Below are 18,818 nucleotides of genomic sequence, written 5' to 3'. Positions count from 1 at the left end.
CACAATAAATGATTATTATCATGATAATTACAGTTTGATTGTACATTTCTTTATGAACTTACAAAGTGATGAGAACAAAATATCAATGATGAAGGAAGTTCTGCTGTTTTCTCTGTTTAAGACGCTGAAGTGGAAGAGAAACAACAGCACACAAATACATCAATACAAACATGAAACTAACATTTAGAACAAAGAGAAGTTCACATTTTCATCTGAAGAAACGTCAGTGAAGGTTAAAAACATCATCATGAGCAGTGATAGCCTCCATGGATAAAAACACACAGCAAAAAGTCACATTTAAAGAAACTGAAAACATTAAAAGAACGACAAATGAAAATAGAAAATAAGTGTTGACAATCCCAGTTTGATTGACAGCTGATCTCTGTGCAGTTCAGAAACACCACAGCAACGAGCTCTCAGAAACAATGGAGACAAAAACATGAAGAATTACAACAGAATCTGACACATGAAGTCTGAAATGACTTCTGTCTATTTGAGTTTACACAACTCAGCTGTGGCTCCAAAATTATAACAAAGCCGAAGTCCAGCATAGAGAGGCTGAGTGAATGTGGTCTGGACTCTGTGGAGGAGAGTCATGGTTTCAGAGACGCTGTAGAAGGACAGAATACCTGCTCTGTGATCCAGGTACACTCCTACTCTGGAGGAACCAGGACCTGAGACGGGAGTTTGGATGTTGTTGAACCAAAATGTATAACTGTCAGTGTTACAATTTAACATCCAAGATTTGTCATTAAATCCAAATCCACATTCCTTCGAGTTTCCTGCTCTGCTGATATTCTTGTATGTGACTGCTACATGAACTCCTCCCCCTCTCCACTCCACCTCCCAGTAACAACGTCCAGTCAGACTCTCTCTACTCAGGACCTGATGATATCCAATGAATCTGTCTGGGTGATGAGAATAAAACTGTCTCATGCATGTTACTTTTCTGTTCCCATCAGATAATAACAGATATGTGTTTGCTGTGTTTGGATCCAGTGTGATTTCACGTGAATATTTTAAGAATCCAGCTCTGGTCTTGGGTTCTGCTTCTGACAGTAAAACGTCCACTTCAGTCACTGACAGTGAGATGTTTGTCCATTTCTCCCTCAGGATGTCCTGTAGTTGATCTCTGAGCTCTGACACAGCTGCTGTCACATCCTCAAAGTACCTCAGAGGACGGATATTGATGCTGGATGAGTCTGTAGGTTCACTGAGTTGTGACAGTGAGGGGTAGTTGTGTAGAAACTGGTTGTGATCCTCTGTGTGTGACAGCTGCTTCAGTTCAGCGTCTTTCCTCTTCAGCTCAGTGATCTCCTGCTCCAGCTTCTCCTGAAGCTCTTTGACTCGACTCACTTCAGTTTCCTGCTGGGATCTGATCTGCTGCTTCACATCAGAGCTTCTTTTCTGGATGAGACGGATCAGCTCAGTGAAGATCTTCTCACTGTCCTCCACTGCTTTATCAGCAGAGTGATTGACGGCCTTCAGCTCCTGTTGAAGCAGCTTCACATCTTTCTCTCTGTCCTGGATTATCTGCTGGATGTTTTGTCGACTCACCTCGAGCTCTCTCTGCCTCTCAGTCCTTTCTGCTGCAGCTGAGACTGTGTCGTGGCCTTTATGTTCATCCACAGAGCACAGATAACAGATACTCTGCTGATCAGTACGGCAGAACATCTTCATCACCTCATCATGACGAGAGCAGATGTTCTCCTGGAGCTTCTCTGAGGGGTCGACCAGCTTGTGTTTCTTTAGTGGAGCTACATCATAATGAGGCTGCAGGTGTTTCTCACAGTAAGAGGCCAGACACACCAGACAGGACTTGAGGGCTTTCAGCTTCCTCCCAGTGCAGACATCACAGGCCACATCTTCAGGTCCAGCATAGCAGTGATCAGCAGGAGCAGCTTGGAGTCCAGTCTTCTTCAGCTGCTCCACTAAAGCTGCTAACATGGTGTTTTTCACCAGGACAGGCCTCGGTGTGAAGGCCTGTCTGCACTGAGGGCAGCTGTAGATCTTCCTCTGATCCTCTTCATCCCAGAAGCCTTTAATACAGCTCATGCAGTAGCTGTGTCCACAGGGAATAGCCACCGGATCCTTCAGTAGATCCAGACAGATGGAACAAGAGAAGGTTTCTCGGTCCAGCTGATCTTTCTGTGCCATTTCAGCTCTCAGTGGTAACGACTGTCTGAGGTTCACTTCCTGACAGGTGAAACAAGTTTGACAGCTCTTGTACTACATGACATGTTGGTTACACCCATCATCTAACTGTAGATCTGAAGGGGAGGGAACAAGGAAATATGAGCACAGAGTGGAGCTTGTTGTGTTTGAGATCAGGAAGAAGAGGGAGGGCTTATCAAGCGTTGATTCATTCCAGGTAGAGGAGCAGTTTTAAAAGGATACTGGCTGCTTTTCATTTGGCTAACGTGACTCCAGTTTAACCTGTTAATTAATAATTTCTACATATTGATTGCTGGAAGGAAAACACCTGATAACTGCTCCAATGTTTTATCATTTGATTATAGATCTACAGCAGCGTCTGTCTGTCACAGAATAAGACACAAATAGACGATTAAATCTGTTAATTACTGAAAGAACAGAACTGACGTAAAGGAGCAATAAAAACAGCTGCAGCCTGCAGAATATGTTTAAATCAAATATTGATAATTTAGTTTAGTTAAAACAAAAATCTTAACACAATACTAATAATCAGTGGTACATTTATTCAAGTATAATTTTGAGGTACTTGTACTTTACTTGAGTATTTCCATGTGATGCTACTTTATACTTCCACTCCACTACATTTCAGAGGGAAATATTGTACTTTCTACTCCACTACATTTATTTAACAGCTTTAGTTACTTTTCAGATGAAGATTTGACACAATGGATAATATAACAAGCTTTTAAAATACAACACATTGTTAAAGATGAAACCAGTGGTTTCCAACTCTTTTGGCTTTTAACGTCTCACAAAAAGCAGTGTGTAGTCGGGTCATTTATTGAAAAGAATAATCATTTTGAGTCATTGTTTTTTAAAGAAGATAAAAGAAAACTTCCAAATTCTCTGATTCCAGCTTCTTAAATGTGAATAGTTTCTGGTTTCTTTAGTCCTCTATGACAGTAAACTGAATATCTTTGCGCTGTTGGTCGGAACAAAACAAGACATTTTTCTGACATTTTATGGACCAAACAACTAATTGATCAAAGGAGAAAATAATCAACAGATTAATCGATAATGAAAATAATCGTTAGTTGGAGTCCTATTCTACAGGTTTATGTAAAAGTGTGTTTCCAACTTGAAATTGAAACACCAGATTTCGAAACATTTTTAAATAAAATAAAAATTTGACCATATCTCATTTATCTGTTGTGTTGAGTGAATTTTCTTTTCAGCATTACCTAAAATTGAATTTTATGTTCCATGCAGTTTTTTACAGCTGATAAAATTTGTCCTTTTATTGATTAGTCAACAGAAAATTAATCTGATTCACAAATGTGAATATCTGCTGGTTTCCTTATTGCTGTTTGATCTAAAACTTAATATATTTGTCTTTTGGACTGTTGCTATTACAAAACAAGCTATTTGAATATGTCCACTTGGGCTTTAATATATTATAATAGGCTTTTTCTATTTTCTGATGTTTTGTTGACCAAACGATTAATTGAGAAAATAGTCTGTAGATGAATTGATAATAAAAATAATTGTTAGTTGCAGCCCTACACCTTTGTTACATGTGTGTAGTTAACCAGACTTACTAACGTTCATAACTAACATTTAAAATTGATATAATAACTCTTTATTTTTTGGTTGCATCATGTATTTTACATTATTTGATGTTTCTTTCTGCAGTTTATAGCATGCCATGTCTTTTTTTTTTTATCTTGCTTTGCTCATGAAGAACTAATTAATCTTGTGCTGTAGGTGGAGGTGTGAAAATCCTCTTTGAGAATGAGCTCGGTGTGGCAGATTTCCACCTGCCCAACAAAAGCTGCATCCTGTACGTGTCGGAGTGCGACATCATTGCAGGAAATGGCTACAAGAGGAAACTGGTTCGCTACAGAAATGTGAGTTTAATGAATTTTTTGCTAAAAAGATGACGTGTTGTGATGTATCTGATATGAACCACCGTCCCTCCTGATTTGAAGGCCAGCAGCAGCTTCCAGCAGCTGGTGCTGGTGGAGAACACCAGACTCAGTGAGCAGTACTTCTCTGCTGTCCAGAAGTTTGTGGTGTTTGACCTCGGCCTGACTCTCCTGCCGGTCAGCGGGCAGACTGAAGCCTCACAGCTCATCACTCAGATGGTAAAACAATATTTTACACCTGCAATAAATATGACTTTAATTTGCTGATGGTGTCAGAGGGAGATTCAACTCATCAGTCTTCATTTTAAGGCTGTAGTTTGACATAAAACTATGAACCGCTCCCATGCATGTGTCTGCTCCATTGTTGTTGTTTCCATGGTGACCAAGTAAACCCAAGAACACATTGACCCAAGTGAAAACTTTTGTGAGATCTCATAAATATTATTTATGGTTATAGGTTACACAATGATTGCTCGTTTATGTAGCCGGAGACTCGTTTAGTCTCTATTTGTTTTTGTATAAAAGAGTCAAACACAGATCTTTGGTGTCAGAGGGGTAAACATGTATCTAAGAAGCCGAACCTACAGCTGTCTGATGCTGCTCTGATCCTCTGCAGGTCCATGGGGAGAGCAGGGAGAACCCTTTCAGGCGGAGGAGTGCGTCTCGGCTGTTGGACCCCCTGGTCCTGGCCCTGGTGCAGCAGGTCCCGGGGGTGGGCAGGGTCAAAGCTCTGGCCCTGCTGCAGCATTTCCCCAGCATCCAGCAGCTCTGTAACGCCGCCCCCGCCGAGCTGGAGACCATCGTGGGTCAGGCTGCTGCTCAGCAAATCCACAGCTTCTTCCACAAAGCCACAGCTGCTGGAACCTGAAGGCGCTCCGCATGGATCCAGTCTGGGTCTTTATTTAACCAGAGAGGTTTGGATCTAATGATACTGGTCACCTGAAACATGCTCCCTGGTCGCCGTGTCTGCTGCACAGGATGTGAGGAGCTTTAAATTTCAGTGATTGCTGGGACACCACCAAAAACTTTATCAGAAGCACTTTGTCTCACATGAGCATTATTTACTTGAAAGATTACAATGTTGAAAATCAATATTTGTCCTGTTATAAGTGTACAAACTTTAAGAAATATTTATTTACTGTTGATGTCACTTTGTGAAACTGACGTATGTTATGAAGTCAGCAGATATTTTACATATTTTGTGGTTTAAAATAGAATATATTAGCATCTTTATTTAGGGATGATGTCCATATTCAGTACCAGTCAAAGGTTTGGACACATTTCCTCATTCAGGAGAATGGAAGCTGTGTCCAAACTTCTGACTGTATATGTGATTAAAGATAAAGCAGTGACGGGGAGTCAGTGGTTTGTTGATATGTGGACTGATTGGCACAATAAATCTATATTAGAGGTCTGTCCACTTTCTTGTTTTCTTATTAGTTCTGATTAAAGGATCAGGCTGTGATTTTCTATATTTTTCTTATTGTCAACAAATCTCATGTTTGGATCCAAACCAACAATGAACTGATCTACTAACAAGTATTGTGTGTGTATCCAAAGCCTGATATATCTGATTCCTCTGTGTCGTAGATCTCCGTTGTTGTCCAGAAACTATTAAAAACACATCAGTGAACCACAGCGCTGCACTGGTTCACATGTTCCTTCATCATGAACAGAGTGATGATTGTAGTTTATTTAGAACTGGCTCCAAACACTAATGACCAGGCTTTTTAAATATAAAAACATTTTTTTGTGCACAAAATCAATACCAGTATTTTTAGGTTTTTATCTTTATCAACAGTCATATTGATGAACATTTCATATTATTCTGGGAACATGAACTGTTTGGAATACTAGAAGGTAACTCTAAATTGATTACAAATCTTTTAATATAATAAATTTCATATGTATAAAAGCACATTTACAGATAAAAAGTTGAATTTCTTAAACAAAGGAGGACAACCAGTTGATTCAATTTGATTTTCCTTTAATCCAAAAGCTGTAGAAATAATTAAAACCATTTTTTTGTTTAAAATCTTTGTGTTAACTGTAACTCTAACCAACTCAGTTTGTGTTACTGCATTTATATTTTAATTTGAGTCAAAATAATCATTCGTGGGATCAATTCATTGTTGGTTTTTGCCTTTTCGTGGGATTTGTTAACAATAAGAATAATTCAGAATATCACCAGACTTATATTTTAAGGGAAAAATCAGGTTGTGGTGTAAAGTCACTTAGATATGTGTAGATATGATGGCCTTTTTTTTTAAAGTACATATTTTATTGAATAAATGACTTTTAGTGTAACAACATCAAAAACATTTAGCCAAATTGTCCTAATGTCTACTTCATAAATCTAAGAACACTTTTTATGCAAACATGTACAAAATAAATACCAGTGTTATATGGGATTAACTTTGTGTCGACAATTGAACAAAATCTTCCAAGAATCAAAAATAAATAAATTGAAACCAAAAATAAAAATGATGTCAAAGGCAAAACTTACAATAAAACTATACAAGAGTGTTAAATTTGATTACATTTGATTAGCCAGAGTCTGTGTCGTCCTCTTTAACCTGGAGACATCAAACGCACCAAATTCCATTCAGAAATATTAATATATAAGATTGTTTCGTTTAAAAGGAGACAAACACACCTGGTGGAATATGACTGTATACATTTTCTGTATGAAACGGCTCCAGTCTTTAATTTGGCTCAACTGAAAATCATCTGTTTAAGCTGCTCACACAGCAGGGCATTGTATTTATCTGCAGGATAAACTGACATTTTACAGGAATAAAACCTGCAAACAGGATGTTACTGATGCTGACATGAAGAGTGTCTATTAAAGCATCAGAAGATTATCCTGAGTCTAAAGTTGACACCTACATTTATCGTGTTTTCACGTTTAGAAGGTCTGAATTCACAATATAGTAGATTTTGAGGTACTTGTACTTTACTTGAGTATTTCCATTAGATGCTACTTTATACTTCCACTCATTTCAGAGGGAAATATTGTACTTTCTACTCCACTACATTTATTTGACAGCTTTAATTACCTATTATATCAATAATATATGTATTGTTATAGATTACACCATCCAACAGTATAAGGTGTTAAAATTAGCTCCACCTGGGAAGCACTAACATGTTTTAGTGAAGAAAGCTGAAAGTACAGAGACTGACTGACAAACGTTTGTCTGCTCTGAACATGAACTCTGTACTTTGTGGTGTTTCAGGAGGAAAACTGCCTCAAATAAACTCTCATTTTAGTTTCACATTTTCTCCACAAAGCTTTGAATGAGATCCTGAGATGAAGACAGAAGAAAACACTTTGCTCACTGTTGAAATAATAACTTTATTGATTATGTAAAGCTTCAGATTGTTCACACATCTGATCAGTAAAGTCTGTTAAATGACTCTTGTTCAATGATTTCATGTACAGATTCACTTCATCCACACAATCAGTTAGTTTAACCCAGAATGTACAACAACATAATAAATGATTATTATCATGATAATTACAGTTTGATTGTACATTTCGTTATGAATTTACAAAGTGATGAGAACAAAATATCAATGATGAAGGAAGTTCTGCTGTTTTCTCTGTTTAAGACGCTGAAGTGGAAGAGAAACAACAGCACACAAATACATCAATACAAACATGAAACTAACATTTAGAACAAAGAGAAGTTCACATTTTCATCTGAAGAAACGTCAGTGAAGGTTAAAAACATCATCATGAGCAGTGATAGCCTCCATGGATAAAACCACACAGGAAAAAGTCACATTTAAAGAAACTGAAAACATTAAAAGAACAACAAATGAAAAGAAAATAAGTGTTGACAATCCCAGTTTGATTGACAGCTGATCTCTGTGCAGTTCAGAAACACCACAGCAACGAGCTCTCAGAAACAATGGAGACAAAAACATGAAGAATTACAACAGAATCTGACACATGAAGTCTGAAATGACTTCTGTCTATTTGAGTTTACACAACTCAGCTGTGCCTCCATAATAAAGATGTAATCCAGCATAGAGAGGCTGAGTGAATGTGGTCTGGACTCTGTGGAGGAGAGTCATGGTTTCAGAGACGCCGTAGAAGGACAGAATACCTGCTCTGTGATCCAGGTACACTCCTACTCTGGAGGACCGAGGACCTGAGACGCGAGTTTGGATGTTGTTGAACCAAAATGTATATCTGTCAGTGTTACAATCTAACATCCAAGATTTGTCATTAAATCCAAATCGACATTCATTCGACTTTCCTGCTCTGCTGATATTCTTGTATGTGACTGCTACATGAACTCCTCCCCCTCTCCACTCCACCTCCCAGTAACAACGTCCAGTCAGACTCTCTCTACTCAGGACCTGATGATAACCAGTGAATCTGTCTGGGTGACTAGAATAAGACTGTTGTTGACTCATGCATGTTGCTTTTCTGTTCCCCTCAGATAATAACAGATATGTGTTTGCTGTGTTTGGATCCAGTGTGATTTCATGTGAATATTTTAAGAATCCAGCTCTGGTCTTGGGTTCTGCTTCTGACAGTAAAACGTCCACTTCAGTCACTGTCAGTGAGATGTTTGTCCATTTCTCTCTCAGGATGTCCTGTAGTTGATCTCTGAGCTCTGACACAGCTGCTGTCACATCCTCAAAGTATCTCAGAGGACGAATATTGATGCTGGATGAGTCTGTAGATGCACTGAGTTGTGACACTGAGGGGTAGTTGTGTAGAAACTGGTTGTGATCCTCTGTGTGTGAGAGCTGCTTCAGTTCAGCGTCTTTCCTCTTCAGCTCAGTGATCTCCTGCTCCAGCTTCTCCTGAAGCTCTTTGACTCGACTCACTTCAGTTTCCTGCTGGGATCTGATCTGCTGCTTCACATCAGAGCTTCTTTTCTGGATGAGATGGATCAGCTCAGTGAAGATCTTCTCACTGTCCTCCACTGCTTTATCAGCAGAGCGATTGACGGCCTTCACCTCCTGTTGAAGCAGCTTCACATCTTTTTCTCTGTCCTGGATTCTCTGCTGGATGTTTTGTCGACTCACCTCGAGCTCTCTCTGCTTCTCAGTCCTTTCTGCTGCAGCTGAGACTGTGTCGTGGCCTTTATGTTCATCCACAGGGCAGAGATAACAGATACTCTGCTGATCAGTACGGCAGAACATCTTCATCACCTCATCATGACGAGAGCAGATGTTCTCCTGGAGCTTCTCCGAGGGGTCGACCAGCTTGTGTTTCTTTAGTGGAGCTGCATCATAATGAGGCTGCAGGTGTTTCTCACAGTAAGAGGCCAGACACACCAGACAGGACTTGAGGGCTTTCAGTTTCCTCCCAGTGCAGACATCACAGGCCACATCTTCAGGTCCAGCATAGCAGTGATCAGCAGGAGCAGCTTGGAGTCCAGTCTTCTTCATCTGCTCCACTAAAGCTGCTAACATGGTGTTTTTCCCCAGGACAGGCCTCTGTGTTATGGTCTGTCTGCACTGAGGGCAGCTGTAGATCTTCCTCTGATCCTCTTCATCCCAGAAGCCTTTAATACAGCTCATGCAGTAGCTGTGTCCACAGGGAATAGTCACCGGATCCTTCAGTAGATCCAGGCAAATGGAACAAGAGAAGGTTTCTCGGTCCAGCTGAACTCCTTTCTGTGCCATTTCAGCTCTCAGTGGCAACGACTGTCTGAGTTTCACTTCCTGAGAAATGAAACAAGTTTGAGCTGCGATCTGGACAACATGTGTCTCTGCAGGAAATGGAGCCTGACAGCTCTTGTGCTACATTACATGTTGGTTACACCCATCTTCAAACTGTAGATCTGAAGGGGAGGGAACAAGGAAATATGAGCACAGAGTGGAGCTTGTTGTGTTTGAGATCAGGAAGAAGAGGGAGGGCTTATCAAGCGCTGATTCATTCCAGGTAGACGAGCAGTTTTAAAGGGATACTGGCTGCTTTCATTTGGTTAACGTGGCTCCAGTTTAACCTGTTAATTAATAATTTCTACATATTGATCGCTGGAAGGAAAACACCTGATAACTGCTGCAATGTTTTATCATTTGATTATAGATCTACAGCAGCGTCTGTCTGTCACAGAATAAGACACAAATAGACAATTAAATCTGTTAATTACTGAAAGAACAGAACTGACGTAAAGGAGCAATAAAAACAGCTGCAGCCTGCAGAATATGTTTAAATCAAATATTGCTCATTTAGTTTAGTTAAAACAAAAATCTTAACACAATACTAATAATCAGTGGTACATTTATTCAAGTATAATTTTGAGGTACTTGTACTTTACTTGAGTATTTCCATGTGATGCTACTTTATACTTCCACTCCACTACATTTCAGAGGGAAATATTGTACTTTCTACTCCACTACATTTATTTGTCAGCTTCAGTTACTTTTCAGATGAAGATTTGACACAATGGATAATATAACAAGCTTTTAAAATACAACACATTGTTAAAGATGAAACCAGTGGTTTCCAACCCTTTTTGGCTTTTAACGTCTCACAAAAAGCAGTGTGTAGTCGGGTCATTTATTGAAAAGAATAATCATTTTGAGTCATTGTTTTTTTAAGAAAATAAAAGAAAACTTCCAAATTCTCTGATTCCAGCTTCTTAAATGTGAATAGTTTCTGGTTTCTTTAGTCCTCTATGACAGTAAACTGAATATCTTTGCGTTGTGAACTGTTGGTCGGAACAAAACAAGACATTTTTCTGACATTTTATGGACCAAACAACTAATTGATCAAAGGAGAAAATAATGGACAGATTAATCGATAATGAAAATAATCGTTAGTTGCAGTCCTACTCTACAGGTTTATGTAAAAGTTTCCCACTTGAAATTGAAACACCAGATTTCGAAACATTTTTAAATAAAATAAAAATGTCTTTCATATCTCGTTTATCTGTTGTGTTGAGTGAATTTTCTTTTCAGCATTACCTAAAATTGAATTTTATCTCACATGCAGTTTTTATAGCTGATAAAATTTGTCCATTTATTGATTAGTCAACAGAAAATTAGTCTGAAACTGTTTTGAGAATCAATTAATTATTTTTCTCTTTCATTTTTGGAACAAAAATGGCTAAAATTCACAAATGTGAATATCTGCTGGTTTCCTTATTGTTGTGTGATCTAAAACTTAATGTCTTTTGGACTATTGCTATTACAAAACAATCTATTTGAATATGTACACTTTAATATATTATAAAAGGCTTTTTTCTATTTTCTGACATTTTGTGGACCAAACAATTAATTGAGAAAATAGTCTGTAGATGAATTGATAATAAAAATAATTGTTTGTTGCAGCCCTACACCTTTGTTACATGTGTGTAGTTGGCTGGACTTACTAAGGTAAGTAAGCTTTCATTTATATAGGACTTTTTAAAACACACAGTTACAAAGTGCTTTACAGACACATACACATGCAAAATTGAAACAGATAGATTAATAAAATAGAAAAACACGACACAGAGAGAAATCAACCAACATTAAATTAAACAGGACATGGGAACAAGAAGGGAGAGTCTATAGAAAAGCTTGCCGATATAAACAGGTTTTGAGGCCTTTTTTAAAACTGTCCAAGGATTCGGCAGATCTGACAGATTGTGGATGATGGTTCCACAGCGTTGGGGCTAAGAATGCAAATGCGTGGTCACCTTTTGATCTGTGGTCTATGCGGGGGATAGATAGAGGGCTGAGATTTGAGGATCGAAGAGGTTGTGGAGTGCTTTATATGTAATCAGCAGGATCTTGTAGTTTATTCTGAACTTCACCGGAAGACAATGGAAAGAGGCAAGAACAGGGGTAATGTGGGACCCACGGCTAGTTCTGGTTAGAAGTGTAGCTGCTGTATTTTGGATTAACTGTAAACGTTTAGAGAAGACTGACTGAGGCAGCTGTAGAGGGAGTTACAGTAGTCTAATAGGGAGAAAATGAATGTGTGGATTGGTTGTTCAAGAACAGTAGAGGACAATATAGGGCTTATTTTCGCAATATTTCTTAACTGAAGAAAACAGGACTGAACAAGCTTATTAACGTGATGGTCAAATGTCATATACTGGTTGAAGATGATACTGAGATTCTTAGCAGTGGATTTAATGTTCGGCTGAAGTCGGCCAATAAACTGAGTAGCCGCAGTGACAAAGATTTTAGGGCCAATTAAAAGAACTTCAGTTTTGTCAGGGTTTAGATGGAGGAAATTTTGACTCATCCACTCTTTGGTGGCAGCTAAACACTCATGGAGGGAGGACAGTTGGTTCAAGTTATTGGGTTTGGCAGAGAAATAGATCAGAGTATCATCAGCATAACTGTGATATGATATTTCATGAAAGCGGCTGAACAACTGACCCAGAGGGAGCATGTACAATGAAAACAGGATTGGCCCAAGGACGGAACCCTGAGGGACTCCGCACTGGAGGGGAGCTAAGGAGGATATATGATTATTAACACAAACATTAAAAATCTATTCGTTAAGTATAAATGAAACCAGTTTAAAGCTGTACCAGAAATGCCCACCCAGTTATGCAATCGATCAAGTAAGATGTTATGGTTGATGGTATCAAATGCAGCAGTTAAGTCAAGTAGAATGAGAATGGAGTATTCACCTTTGTCAGCATAAGAATGAGAATGTCATTTGTTACTCTTAGTAGTGATGTCTCAGTACTGTGTTGATGACGAAAGCTGGATTGAAAACGTTCATAACTAACATTTAAAATTGATATAATGACTCTTTATTTTTTGGTTGCATCATGTATTTTACATTATTTGATGTTTCTTTTTGCAGTTTATAGCATGCCATGTCTTTTTTTTTATCTTGCTTTGCTCATGAAGAACTAATTAATAATGTGCTGTAGGTGGAGGTGTGAAAATCCTCTTTGAGAATGAGCTCGGTGTGGCAGATTTCCACCTGCCCAACAAAAGCTGCATCCTGTACGTGTCGGAGTGCGACATCATAGCAGGAAACGGCTACAAGAGGAAACTGGTTCGCTACAGAAATGTGAGTTTAATGAATTTTTTGCTAAAAAGATGACGTGTTGTGATGTATCTGATATGAACCACCGTCCCTCCTGATTTGAAGGCTAGCAGCAGCTTCCAGCAGCTGGTGCTGGTGGAGAACACCAGACTCAGTGAGCAGTACTTCTCTGCTGTCCAGAAGTTTGTGGTGTTTGACCTCGGCCTGACTCTCCTGCCGGTCAGCGGGCAGACTGAAGCCTCACAGCTCATCACTCAGATGGTAAAACAATACTTTACACCTGCAATAAATATGACTTTAATTTGCTGATAGTGTCAGAGGGAGATTCAACTCATCAGTCTTCATTTTAAGGCTGTAGTTTGACATAAAACTATGAACCGTTCCCATGCATGTGTCTGCTCCATTGTTGTTGTTTCCATGGTGACCAAGTAAACCCAAGAACACATTGACCCAAGTGAAAACTTTTGTGAGATCTCATAAATATTATTTATGGTTATAGGTTACACAATGATTGCTCGTTTATGTAGCCGGAGACTCATTTAGTCTCTATTTGTTTTTGTATGAAAGAGTCAAACACAGATCTTTGGTGTCAGAGGGGTAAACATGTATCTAAGAAGCCGAACCTACAGCTGTCTGATGCTGCTCTGATCCTCTGCAGGTCCATGTGGAGAGCAGGGAGAACCCTTTCAGGCGGAGGAGTGCGTCTGGGCTGTTGGACCCCCTGGTCCTGGCCCTGGTACAGCAGGTCCCGGGGGTGGGCAGGGTCAAAGCTCTGGCCCTGCTGCAGCATTTCCCCAGCATCCAGCAGCTCTGTAACGCCGCCCCCACCGAGCTGGAGCCCATCGTGGGTCAGGCTGCTGCTCAGCAAATCCACAGCTTCTTCCACAAAGCCACAGCTGCTGGAACCTGAAGGCGCTCCGCATGGATCCAGTCTGGGTCTTTATTTAACCAGAGAGGTTTGGATCTAATGATACTGGTCACCTGAAACATGCTCCCTGGTCGCCGTGTCTGCTGCACAGGATGTGAGGAGCTTTAAATTTCAGTGATTGCTGGGACACCACCAAAAACTTTATCAGAAGCACTTTGTCTCACATGAGCATTATTTACTTGAAAGATTACAATGTTGAAAATCAATATTTGTCCTGTTATAAGTGTACAAACTTTAAGAAATATTTATTTACTGTTGATGTCACTTTGTGAAACTGACGTATGTTATGAAGTCAGCAGATGTTTTACATATTTTGTGGTTTAAAATAGAATATATTAGCATCTTTATTTAGGGATGATGTCCATATTCAGTACCAGTCAAATTGTTGGACACATTTCCTCATTCAGGAGAATGGAAGCTGTGTCCAAACTTCTGACTGTATATGTGATTAAAGATAAAGCAGTGACGGGGAGTCAGTGGTTTGTTGACGTGTGGACTGATTGGCACAATAAATCTATATTAGAGGTCTGTCCCCTTTCTTGTTTTCTTATTAGTTCTGATTAAAGGATCAGGCTGTGATTTTCTATATTTTTCTCATTGTCAACAAATCTCATGTTTGGATCCAAACCAACAATGAACTGATCTACTAACAAGTATTATGTGTGTATCCAAAGCCTGATATGTCTGATTCCTCTGTGTCGTAGACCTCCGTTGTTGTCCAGAAACTATTAAAAACACATCAGTGAACCACAGCGCTGCACTGGTTGACATGTTCCTTCATCATGAACAGAGTGATGATTGTAGTTTATTTAGAACCGGCTCCAAACACTAATGACCAGGCTTTTTAAATATAAAAACACTTTTTTGTGCACAAAATCAATACCAGTATTTTTAGGTTTTTATCTTTATCAACAGTCATATTGATGAACATTTCATATTATTCTGGGAACATGAACTGTTTGGAATACTAGAAGGTAACTCTAAATTGATTACAAATCTTTTAATATAATAAATTTCATATGTATAAAAGCAAATTTACAGATAAAAAGTTGAATTTCTTAAACAAAGGAGGACAACCAGTTGATTCAATTTGATTTTCCTTTAATCCAAAAGCTGTAGAAATAATTAAAACCATTTTTTTGTTTAAAATCTTTGTGTGAACTGTAACTCTCACCAACTCAGTTTGTGTTACTGCATTTATATTTTAATTTGAGTCAAAATAATCGTTAGTGGGATCAATTCATTGTTGGTTTTGGCCTTTTCGTGGGATTTGTTGACAATGAGAATAATTCAGAATATCACCAGACTTATATTTTAAGGGAAAAATCAGGTTGTGGTGTAAAGTCACTTAGATATGTGTAGATATGATGGCCATTTTTTTTTAAAGTACATATTTTATTGAATAAATGACTTTTAGTGTAACAACATCAAAAACATTTAGCCAAATTGTCCTAATGTCTACTTCATAAATCTAAGAACACTTTTTATGCAAACATGTACAAAATAAATACCAGTGTTATATGGGATTAACTTTGTGTCGACAATTGAACAAAATCTTCCAAGAATCAAAAATAAATAAATTGAAAACAAAAATAAAAATGATGTCAAAGGCAAAACTTACAATAAAACTATACAAGAGTGTTAAATTTGATTACATTTGATTAGCCAGAGTCTGTGTCGTCCTCTTTAACCTGGAGACATCAAACACACCAAATTCCATTCAGAAATATTAATATATAAGATTGTTTCACTTAAAAGGAGACAAACACACCTGGTGGAATATGACTGTATACATTTTCTGTATGAAACAGCTCCAGTCTTTAATTCAGCTCAACTGAAAATCATCTGTTTAAGCTGCTCACACAGCAGGGCATTGTATTTATCTGCAGGATAAACTGACATTTTACAGGAATAAAACCTGCAAACAGGATGTTACTGATGCTGACATGAAGAGTGTCTATTAAAGCATCAGAAGATTATCCTGAGTCTAAAGTTGACACCTACATTTATCATGTTTTCATGTTTAGAAGGTCTGAATTCACAATATAGTAGATTTTGAGGTACTTGTACTTTACTTGAGTATTTCCATTAGATGCTACTTTATACTTCCACTCATTTCAGAGGGAAATATTGTACTTTCTACTCCACTACATTTATTTGACAGCTTTAATTACTTTTCAGTCTGTTATATATGTATTTTTATAGATTAGACTATTCAACAGTATAATGTGTTGAAAGCATTAAAATGTTTTAGTGAAGAAAGCTGAAAGTACAGAGACTGACTGACAAACGTTTGTCTGCTCTGAACATGAACTCTGTACTTTGTGGTGTTTCAGGAGGAAAACTGCCTCAAATAAACTCTCATTTTAGTTTCACATTTTCTCCACAAGCTTTGAATGAGATCCTGAGATGAAGACAGAAGAAAATACTTTGCTCACTGTTGAAATAATAACTTTATTGATTATGTAAAGCTTCAGATTGTTCACACATCTGATCAGTAAAGTCTGTTAAATGACTCTTGTTCAATGATTTCATGTACAGATTCACTTCATCCACACAATCAGTTAGTTTAACCCAGAATGTACAACAACATAATAAATGATTATTATCATGATAATTACAGTTTGATTGTACATTTCTTTATGAACTTACAAAGTGATGAGAACAAAATATCAATGATGAAGGAAGTTCTGCTGTTTTCTCTGTTTAAGACGCTGAAGTGGAAGAGAAACAACAGCACACAAATACATCAATACAAACATGAAACTAACATTTAGAACAAAGAGAAGTTCACATTTTCATCTGAAGAAACGTCAGTGAAGGTTAAAAACATCATCATGAGCAGTGATAGCCTCCATGGATAAAAACACACAGCAAAAAGTCACATTTAAAGAAACTGAAAACATTAAAAGAACAACAAATGAAAAGAAAATAAGTGTTGACAATCCCAGTTTGATTGACAGCTGATCTCTGTGCAGTTCAGAAACACCACAGCAACGAGCTCTCAGAAACAATGGAGACAAAAACATGAAGAATTACAACAGAATCTGACACATGAAGTCTGAAATGACTTCTGTCTATTTGAGTTTACACAACTCAACTGTGTCTCCAAAATTATAACAAAGCCGAAGTCCAGCATAGAGAGGCTGAGTGAATGTGGTCTGGACTCTGTGGAGGAGAGTCATGGTTTCAGAGACGCTGTAGAAGGACAGAATACCTGCTGTGTGATCCAGGTACACTCCTACTCTGGAGGAACGAGGACCTGAGACGGGAGTTGAGATGTTGTTGAACCAAAATGTATAACTGTTAGTGTTACAATCTAACATCCAAGATTTGTCATTAAGTCCAAATCGACATTCATTCCAGTTTCCTGCTCTGCTGATATTCTTGTATGCGACTGCTACATGACCTCCTGACCCGCTCCACTCCACCTCCCAGTAACAACGTCCAGTTAGACTCTCTCTACTCAGGACCTGATTGCATCCAGTGAATCTGTCTGGGTGATTAGAATAAGACTGTGGTCGACTCATGTATGTTGCTTTTCTGTTCCCCTCAGATAATAACAGATATGTGTTTGCTGTGTTTGGATCCAGTGTGATTTCATGTGAATATTTTAAGAATCCAGCTCTGGTCTTGGGTTCTGCTTCTGACAGTAAAACGTCCACTTCAGTCACTGCCAGTGAGATGTTTGTCCATTTCTCCCTCAGGATGTCCTGTAGTTTAACTCTGAGCTCTGACACAGCTGCTGTCACATCCTCAAAGTATCTCAGAGGACGGATATTGATGCTGGATGAGTCTGTAGATGCACTGAGTTGTGACAGTGAGGGGTAGTTGTGTAGAAACTGGTTGTGATCCTCTGTGTGTGAGAGCTGCTTCAGTTCAGCGTCTTTCCTCTTCAGCTCAGTGATCTCCTGCTCCAGCTTCTCCTGAAGCTCTTTGACTCGACTCACTTCAGTTTCCTGCTGGGATCTGATCTGCTGCTTCACATCAGAGCTTCTTTTCTGGATGAGACTGATCAGCTCAGTGAAGATCTTCTCACTGTCCTTCACTGCTTTATCAGCAGAGCGATTGACAGCCTTCATCCTCTGTTGAAGCAGCTTCACATCTTTCTCTCTGTCCTGGATTCTCTGCTGGATGTTTTGTCGACTCACCTCGAGCTCTCTCTGCCTCTCAGTCCTTTCTGCTGCAGCTGAGACTGTGTCGTGGCCTTTATGTTCATCCACAGAGCAGAGATAACAGATACTCTGCTGATCAGTACGGCAGAACATCTTCATCACCTCATCATGACGAGAGCAGATGTTCTCCTGGAGCTTCTCCGAGGGGTCGACCAGCTTGTGTTTCTTTAGTGGAGCTGCATCATAATGAGGCTGCAGGTGTTTCTCACAGTAAGAGGCTGGACAAGTCAGACAGGACTTGAGGGCTTTCAGCTTCCTCCCAGTGCAGACATCACAGGCCACATCTTCAGGTCCAGCATAGCAGTGATCAGCAGGAGCTGCTTGGAGTCCAGTCTTCTTCAGCCGCTCCACTAAAGCTGCTAACATGGTGTTTTTCCCCAGGACAGGCCTCGGTGTGAAGGTCTGTCTGCACTGAGGGCAGCTGTAGATCTTCCTCTGATCCTCTTCATCCCAGAAGCCTTTAATACAGCTCATGCAGTAGCTGTGTCCACAGGGAATAGCCACCGGATCCTTCAGTAGATCCAGACAGATGGAACAAGAGAAGGTTTCTCGGTCCAGCTGATCTTTCTGTGCCATTTCAGCTCTCAGTGGTAACGACTGTCTGAGTTTCACTTCCTGAGAAATGAAACAAGTTTGAGCTGCGATCTGGACAACACGTGTCTCTG

The 18,818-nt window shown here is 39.1% G+C and overlaps 3 protein-coding genes across 3 annotated transcripts; 1 reads left to right on the top strand and 2 right to left on the bottom strand.

The window, feature by feature from the left end:
- Nucleotides 1–439: 439 nt before the first annotated feature.
- Nucleotides 440–2,200, bottom strand: LOC121896857 (tripartite motif-containing protein 16-like). The gene has a single exon (XM_042410898.1). It carries the CDS (start codon nt 2,155–2,157, stop codon nt 490–492), a length of 1,668 nt encoding a protein of 555 aa, XP_042266832.1. The 5' UTR covers nt 2,158–2,200; the 3' UTR covers nt 440–489.
- A 33-nt stretch (nt 2,201–2,233) lies between these two features.
- LOC121897269 (Fanconi anemia core complex-associated protein 24-like) lies at nt 2,234–5,493 on the top strand. The gene is made up of 4 exons (XM_042411661.1): nt 2,234–2,240; nt 3,919–4,061; nt 4,143–4,298; nt 4,696–5,493. The coding sequence occupies exons 1-4, from the start codon at nt 2,234–2,236 to the stop codon at nt 4,945–4,947; spliced, it is 558 nt and encodes a 185-aa protein (XP_042267595.1). The 3' UTR covers nt 4,948–5,493.
- A 2,509-nt stretch (nt 5,494–8,002) lies between these two features.
- Nucleotides 8,003–18,780, bottom strand: LOC121897268. Its single transcript, XM_042411660.1, has 4 exons — nt 17,070–18,780; nt 13,678–13,956; nt 13,137–13,282; nt 8,003–9,848 (listed from the first exon to the last, which is right to left on the bottom strand). Exons 1-4 carry the CDS (start codon nt 18,727–18,729, stop codon nt 8,061–8,063), a joined length of 3,873 nt encoding a protein of 1,290 aa, XP_042267594.1. The 5' UTR covers nt 18,730–18,780; the 3' UTR covers nt 8,003–8,060.
- Nucleotides 18,781–18,818: the final 38 nt, after the last annotated feature.

This window comes from Thunnus maccoyii, chromosome 5, assembly GCF_910596095.1.
Source record: "Thunnus maccoyii chromosome 5, fThuMac1.1, whole genome shotgun sequence".
Lineage (NCBI taxonomy): Eukaryota > Metazoa > Chordata > Actinopteri > Scombriformes > Scombridae > Thunnus > Thunnus maccoyii.
Note: the sequence above shows the minus strand (reverse complement) of the source record. Positions and strands in the feature narration are given on the sequence as shown.